Source organism: Daktulosphaira vitifoliae, unplaced genomic scaffold (genome assembly GCF_025091365.1).
Source record: "Daktulosphaira vitifoliae isolate Bord-2020 unplaced genomic scaffold, ASM2509136v1 Scaffold_1, whole genome shotgun sequence".
Classification (NCBI taxonomy): domain Eukaryota; kingdom Metazoa; phylum Arthropoda; class Insecta; order Hemiptera; family Phylloxeridae; genus Daktulosphaira; species Daktulosphaira vitifoliae.
Window position 1 is genome coordinate 72,444,851 of NW_026099572.1, and position 8,392 is coordinate 72,453,242.

The 8,392-nt window shown below is 26.0% G+C and overlaps 1 protein-coding gene across 1 annotated transcript in view; it reads right to left on the reverse strand.

The window, feature by feature from the left end:
• The window catches only part of LOC126895492 (DNA polymerase theta), a 19,574-nt gene that overhangs the window by 6,067 nt on the left and 5,115 nt on the right, over positions 1-8,392 (reverse strand). The window contains exons 7-24 of the mRNA XM_050667423.1: positions 6,924-7,056; positions 6,702-6,857; positions 5,922-6,134; positions 5,412-5,633; positions 5,145-5,353; positions 4,895-5,065; positions 4,667-4,817; positions 4,334-4,577; positions 4,142-4,265; positions 3,006-4,078; positions 2,630-2,949; positions 2,352-2,542; positions 1,972-2,104; positions 1,719-1,900; positions 1,544-1,636; positions 1,297-1,468; positions 795-946; positions 470-734 (exon numbers count right to left, since the gene is read on the reverse strand). Coding sequence (XP_050523380.1) covers positions 470-734; positions 795-946; positions 1,297-1,468; positions 1,544-1,636; positions 1,719-1,900; positions 1,972-2,104; positions 2,352-2,542; positions 2,630-2,949; positions 3,006-4,078; positions 4,142-4,265; positions 4,334-4,577; positions 4,667-4,817; positions 4,895-5,065; positions 5,145-5,353; positions 5,412-5,633; positions 5,922-6,134; positions 6,702-6,857; positions 6,924-7,056 — 4,204 coding nt within the window. The remainder of the gene's footprint in view (positions 1-469; positions 735-794; positions 947-1,296; positions 1,469-1,543; positions 1,637-1,718; positions 1,901-1,971; positions 2,105-2,351; positions 2,543-2,629; positions 2,950-3,005; positions 4,079-4,141; positions 4,266-4,333; positions 4,578-4,666; positions 4,818-4,894; positions 5,066-5,144; positions 5,354-5,411; positions 5,634-5,921; positions 6,135-6,701; positions 6,858-6,923; positions 7,057-8,392) is intronic.

Genomic DNA, 8,392 nt, shown 5'->3' on the forward strand with positions numbered 1-8,392 from the left:
AAAAAAAAAAAAAAAAAAAAAAAAAAAAAACACATCATGGTAAAATTAATACCTTCTCAGCTTCGCATCGAAGCTAAAAGTAATTCAAATAAAAGAAAAATAAACTAAATCAAGTTTAAATAAGATATCTCATCTAAAAATTTCTTTCTCATGTACTTTTAAAATATAATAAATAAAAAAAAAAATAGATGTGATCATTAAAAATAATAATAAATAGTATTAATTTGAAAAAATTCTGTCCAAACTATCAACTGGTACTGTTCAATATTGAATAAATAACAAATTAAGTTTCCGCATAAATTTATCAAAGATTTACTGAAATCACTCTAAGAAAAAATAATTATAGTTTTAAACTTTTATTGAATTTTTACATACTAATTTTTAATGTAATAAATATTACAAATTAATCCTAATTTTTTAAAAAACTTAACAAATATTTTACATCTAAAACTTTTATATGACTCCATACCTCTAAGTTTTGGGTTTTCACTCTTAATATCTGGTAAATATCGAATTCGACCACTCAGAGTCTTTACTAATCCCAATGTTCGACATTGTATAATGCAGTCAGTAAAAAATTTATTGATATCTGAAAAAGTACTTTTAAATTCTGATATTAATTTGTGGGCTTCATCCTCAGAAATATCTAAAGTTTCACTCAATGTAATTGCACCCATACCATACAGTATTCCATAACAAACTTGTTTAGTTTTTTGTCTCAGTTCATCACATACCTTTTAAAAATATATTCAGATAATTTTTATTAAAACACAGTATAATATTAAGAAATTTACTTCAGATTCAGGTATTTTATGCCATTTTGATGACATATGTACAAAAACATCTCCTGATGATTTTAATGATGATATTAATTTACTATCCTTAGATAAGTGAGCAAGTACACGAAGTTCTATCTGACAAAAGTCAACCGATACTAGTGTCCGATCTAAAAAAATATTAGTTTCAGTAATAAACAGTTGTAGTAATCATTATTTATAGATATACTTAGGCATATCTTAAAGAATAATTTTTTTAGAAAAAAATGAAAGGAATTTCTATAAATTAAAATTTGACAAATCAAAATTTTTAGAAACATAAAAATATAAATATATCATATCTAAAACAGCAAAATCTTAAATATACTTCTGACATAAATTTTTTTTTATTAAACAATATTTATGTATTTTTATTATAAAAAATACGTTCACATAAAAAATTTGAAGAGAATTATATTATTTTTATTTTTTACTTAAATTTTAGAAAATTTTCTAAATTTTATCAAACATTATAACAAACCTGATTTTGGTATAAATGATGAGCGAATACTTATTATTTCATTTTCAATTATATAGTCTTTTGGTAAATTTTGTAAGTTAGGTTCATGCATACTAATACGCCCTGTACTGGAATAAGTGTTGCTATCACAATAAACAGTATCTTTTGTCGTGGTTAAAAGAAAGTTTAAATGCTGCAATTAAAAAAAATTAATAAATAATAATCATGAAAACTTAATGCATTATTTATTAATATTTTATGCATATACATTGTTTCTAAGGCTACTTAGTTTTCTCCAATTTTTTATTAATTCCACCAGAGGATGTGAAGATGTATCAGTCAAATTTAAATTTCGTTTAACCTGTTAATATAAATTGAATAAAAATTGTTGAATATTAAAAATTTTATTGTGTTATTAAAATTTTATTAAAAAGTTGTATTACTTTAGCCCATTCTATTTTAGATTGCATGTTAAATTGGATTCCTGACAGTGAGCAAGCTTCTTTAGAAATATTATCCATGAGAGTATTTACAGTATTATGTAGTTTTGTTACTTCTTCTTTATTAACACTAAATCCGTGCAGTTCCATTTTTGCTAATATTATTTGGATAGGCATTTCAATATCTAAAATAGAACCAAATCAAAATTTAAAGACAATTATATCTTATGAGATAAAATGTATTTAAATTAATTACCTTTAAATGTTTTATAGATAAATATTTGCTTAAGCTGTCGTTTTAAAGATGACATTAATTTTTGAACAATAAATGCATTAAACACAGAATCATTTGATGGAATGCAGCCATTAAAATTTAAATGCCACTTGATCTATTAATAATAAAATAATTCTGTTAAAAAATTTTTCTATGAAAATGAAGAATATAAAAGCATATGTCACATGACCATTAAAAGGTCACTGGATTATCAAAACAAATTAGTTTTTGTTTTTTAATTATTTTCAATAATTTAGTAAGAAAACAAATTTTTTTGATATGAATTAATTTTTAACATGAAGAAAAAAATATAATTTATTTATTGACAAAATAGATAGTTAAAAATTATATCATATAATTACCAAACTTTCCAAAGAATTTTTTGGTTGACCACTTATAAGCCAATCAGCTACAGAAGGATCTCTAAATTTGCAAACAGAAATAATGCCGCAACACTGAGAAATCATTTTGTAGCTTGATTTAGCATCATATACATTAACAGTCAAATTTTTATTGGTTAACAATTTTCGAAGTAAACTTATTCCTGATGGTCCTTCAAACAATAAGCAAATAATAGTTTATAACTCACAGAAATTCACGTTAATTAGTAATAATAAAAAATAAAAAAACAACAACACACCAATTTTGTTGAGATCTGCATAATGCACTACTGTTTGTTTGTACCATGTAAGTGCAAATCCTTTTAAAACTTGGTTATCATACTTAAAAGAGTTGTGAATGCAATGTTCTACATTGAGCCTTAAAAACTTTGACCCAATTTTATTTTCAATATTAACTTCTTTACATATATTTAATGCAAGTGTGATTTCTTTTCTATATTTAATCTCTGGAAAATATTCTGAAGCAAATGCATCAATATTTTCTATAACTTTTGTTTTATATGCCCAAGTTTCTAATTTGATAGAATTAGCATTAGCATCTGGTTTCATAGGAGATTCCCTAAAATTTTTTTTGTTAATATAATAAAAAATAAATTTAAAAAATGTAAATCATACTTGCGAGGAGATGGCCCACTCGATACAGTATCTTGAGATCCAGCGATCATATCTTCAGAGTCAGAAATAACAAGATCATTACAAGTTCCATTAATTATTTTTGTTTTATCAGGACAGATTATAGTATTTGCCATTGAACTAAATGAATTTTGAAAAGCTTCTTTCATGATACTTTCACTCAAAGCTTCTTCTTTATTGACATTTATTTGTTTAGTCTTATCAGTATTTGTTACAACATTAGTAGTTATATTAAAAGAACTTTGAAATGCTGCATTTAATAAACTTTCACTCATTTCTTCATTTTTAATAAACATATTTTTGCTTTTATTATTTAAACTGTTTGCTTGGGTATCAATTGAGTTAGAAACTACTGGTATATTGTTATTTTTTTTGTCATCATAATTTATTAACATATCTAATTGAGTATCAATAATCAAAGAATCAGGAAACATAGTACTTTCAAACATATTACAACTTTTTGGAGAGATTTCTTCAACTTTTTTATACTTTGACGGTTGTTCAATCAAATTTTTATCAACTTCATTACTAACTATATCATGCTCCTCTCGTTTTCGTTTACGAGACCCTATATCTTTCTGAGATAATTCTAAAATACTTTCACCTCCAATATTGCAATCCCAAATTTCTTCATGTTCTTTTGGTGTTTTAATGTAAACTAGTTCTGTATGATAATAATTACCAATTGATTTTTCACAATTTATTTGATTATCTTTTTGGCTAGCATGTACTGTTAGACTGAATTTAGTGTGTTCAAATGATCCATCAAAGAGATCTAAACTTTCCCGTTTATAATCTTTGGATTTAATTTCTTCATGTTGAATGTTAACTATGCTATTTGTTTCTGGAAATAATTCAACACTGCTTTTTGATAATGAAGGTGGACTGTGAAAAGAATTTTGATCATTAAACTTTTCTGATTCTTGACTATTTTCAATAACAATTACATTTTTTGAAGTAGATGGACGAATTTTAATAGAATTTAAACTTTCATCTAACGTTTTATTGGCATTACAATCTTCTATCCAACATGCAGATTTTAACCCAAGTTCTCTCTGATAATAACATAAATTTAATAAAATGTACAACTATTAAAAAAAAATAAGCAAAAATATTACTTTTAAAAGATGACGAGCTTCATTTATTATAAATGTAGCTGCATCTTTTTCATTAAGAGCAAAGCGACCAGCTAACCAAATGTTTTTACGTTTTTCTTCATCATCCATATTATTGTTAGTATTACTAAAAAAGAAAAATGTCTATAAATATAATGGTTTCAAAAATTAAACAAGTTTCTTAAATTGGTTTACTTTTGATATGGAATAGCTTTAGCCAGAGCACGCTGAACATGTCGAATATCAGCTAATGCAAGTTCTGGAACATTATGTATTTCAGCATTATATATTGCTCGAGCTGTGATTGAATTTAAACAATCTAAACGTAGTAAATCCACTAGCTGCCTTTGAACACCAAACTGTAGCCTTTCTTCAAACTGAGATATTAATAACTCAAGAGATGACCAGCCAAGCCTCTTGCAAAATTGTGTTACCATTCCTAATTTTTAAAAAATAATTGATTAAATAAAATAAATCTTAATAAAATATTTAATCAAAATTAATATAAAAATAATTTATATTATTAACCTGCAAATGTAGAAGACGACTGTTGAAGACTTTGTAAAAGACCTTTAGAAGTGCAATATTTTGAAACTATAGTATTTATAGGTACTTCATTAATTAAATCATGAAGCAATAGAGATGTGTAAAATCGCCTATGAATTGCTAACTTATGTTTCTAAATATTGAATTAAATTAAAATTATTAAAGAACATATGATTTTAAAATTAATGTTAATTTAATAAAGTAACTTGCATCTGAAAGTGAATTAAATGTGGTACCAGTCATGGCTTTAACAATAAATCTCTCTTCTACTCCAACCATTTCACCAACTTTACGCAATGCCTGAGGTAATTTTTCCCATATATTCAACACTCGAAACCAATCTAAATTTCCAATTTGGTCACTAACAGAGTAAGGAGTTATCTAAAACAAAACTTTTTATGTTAAATATAATAACTTAATAATAAATAAAACAGTTAAAACTATTAATTAAAATACCTACCAAATACAGTAAATGCAATTCAGAATCAAGAACAAAATTTTGTCTAGCTCGATCTAACTCTTTGATTAACTTTAAACCAATGTCTGGTGTAACTGAAGCAGCCAAACATGCTTGCCCCAAACAAGTTGGTGCTAATTTATTTTGTGATTCTTGGACAAATTGGTGCTCTATCAACAGTTTTAAACACTGGTGTATTGGATTTTCATTGACTAAACAAAAACATTAACAAATAAATAAATTTACTTTTACACATTTATTAGAACTTACAATTATTTCCAGTAGAAGCATATAACAATGTACATTGCATATATTTTAATGCTTCCTCTTTAGAGTTCACAACACAACTGGCAACAACTTCTAAAAGTGCTCGTTTTAAACAATTAGAAAAATCTCCAACTCCTAAACAACTTTTAATAGGTGGAAGATCTTGACAAGCTAATTGTTCACCTATTCTCTTTTCATTTTCATTGCAGATCAAATAACTCTCTCCTTTAAGAAAATACATATTATTTTGTTTATATTCAATAAAATTGTACAAGAGAAATAATAATTTAAAAAAAAACATATTACAAAGTAATTTAAAAAATCAAGTAACTATTAAATTTTATTATTTTTTAAGAAGTGATATAAGAGTAACTATTGTACGTAAAGAAAATTCAGGGGATCGAGTATTACAGAAGGTGGAAATAATGGTAAAAAAAATAGTTGAAAAGATAGAAAAATATAAATATTTTAATAAGATTTCGATTTGAAAAAACAGAAGAAAAATCCTATTACCAGCAGTATCAACACCCATTCGCCCAGCGCGTCCAATCATCTGTCTATACTGTAAAATATCAATAGGAAATCCATGACAAGCTGGTGATCTTACAATTACTCTACGTGCAGGTAAATTTACTCCGGAAGACAATGTTGATGTAGCTACTAAAACTCGCACAACATTTTGTTTGAATGCACCTTCAATTATATCTCTTTCATCCATTGTAAGACCTTAATTTAATTAAATAATAAATTTTATTATTCAGAGTATTTTTATATATTATGTAATTATGACCTCATGTACACTTTTTTTAAGTTTTATTTTTGTAAAATGCATGTTAATGTTATACAGAAAATATTTTTATTTTAGGATTAACCAAAGAATTTTTTATTTAACAAAGTCTAATAGTGATTTAAATTTTAGCTTATTGTAAATGGTGATCAAGTATATAATCTGGAGTTATACAAAAATAAACTTTTCCATATTCATAACATATTTTATTTAGAAATAAATGATACTTCCATTAATACAATTAATAAGTTCATTTTTGAAAGATAATTTTAAAGTGATACACAATCAAATATGATCTTTATTGTCATTTGCAAAATACATAATTTGACCTTTTTCATTTGTTTTTAATAATATCTTGTTTTTTTTATCTTTCAAGAAATCATTTTTTTTATAACACTATTCAATTGATTTAAAATCCATAAGTTTTCTTATGTAACAAGTTTGATCTAAGTCATCATTAAAAGTATAAAAAAAAAATAGAACACAGTTCAAATGATTAACCTAACCTGCATGATGAAATGCAACACCAAAGGATATAGTTTTATTTAATTCTGGTTCAAGACCAACAGGGCATCTCCGTAGTTGTTCCAAAACATCTCCTAAGCTCTCACCATTTAATTGATTTCTTAAAGCCATACCAGTTTTAGATTTGGTATCCCCACCTGAAATGGTTATAAAATACACATATATATTTTCTAGCTACCATAATATGAAAATCTTATGCTAACCAAGCCGTTTGATTTCTGAAGCAATTTCAATTGCTAATGATTCACACCATTTTTTAGTAAAACAAAATATCAGTATAGAGTATCCTTGAAGAATAGTATCAATACTTAAGTGTGTTACATTGTCTGGATCATTCTAAAAATATTTTCAATTTTTACTGAACGTTTAATAATATTATTTTAAAATCTATATTTTAATAAATAATTTAATAGCATGCAACTCCTTAATGTTTAATGCATTTTAGGGGAAATTAGTGTTTTTTGACAAGCAAAAATTGTGCTTCACATCAGATTAAAAAAATTTATTTTTTGGTCCGTGATAAATACTGTGTATATCACTAAAATAATATATTAAAAATAATAATACAGATATCTGATTAATTAAATCAAATTAAATTTATTGTGTTGACCACAACGTTTAACTTTAAAGTAGGCATAACTTCATTTTCTAAATAATCATATGCCAAAAATATTTTATCATAATAAAAACTAAGTATTATTGAAATCTTATTACCCAACGAACTAATTTAATAGTTATGCCAGGTGTGTGTCCATGATTTATTATTTCTAATAAGGTATTCTTATTGTGAGTACCTACTGGGACCAAAAAGTATTTATTTGATTTTTCTTTCCACTCCGTCAAATATCCACTACCCTCTACAGCATAGGTTCTCAAACTTATTTCATCTACTGCCCACTTTGAGCATCAAAAATTTTTTAGGCCCCCCTCAAAAAAAAAAAAAATTTAACTTATCATATATAATTAACTTATTATATATATATATATATAACAAGCAACCGATTTCTTTTTTTTGTTACTAGTGTTGTTACGGCACTGAATCCACGTTCAGACAAATATGATGAAGGGAATGGTATCAGAAATCGTTGAACAATTGACCATAAACTAGGGTAGAGTTGCATGATTGGCTTTTGCAGCCAAAATTCTTGATAGCCATTCTTGAATTTAAATTTGATTTCTTCATTCGTGGTCAATTCTAAAAGTTGTTCTTCTATCTGGGATGATTCTGCTGTGTTGACATTTGAAAATGGATCTAATACCCAGTTGGGTATATCCATGTTTAAAATGTCCTGGAATCGTTCTTTGAAATCACTGTGTAAGTTCTCCAAGTGTTGGCAGTAAACAACCAAGTCGTCATTGATAAAAGGAGCTGCTGATAAATTAGGAAAGTTATTAAATTCACGTCTACCAATATTTCTCTTGTAGAATAGCAGTTTAGCAACAAATGTAGCAATGACAGTTTTTGTTTTAATTAAGTTCAAGTCGTCACCTTGAAGTTGGAGATTTACATCATTAAATAACTTATAGAGATCTGTCAAGTACGCAATATCATTCTTTGAAGTGATGAGGTTATCGTGAAGTCCTGTTTCTTTGTTTTTCAGGAACTCTATCACAGAGTCAAACAAATTATAAAACCGAGTCAGACAAGTACCTTTTGAGAGCCAGCGTACTT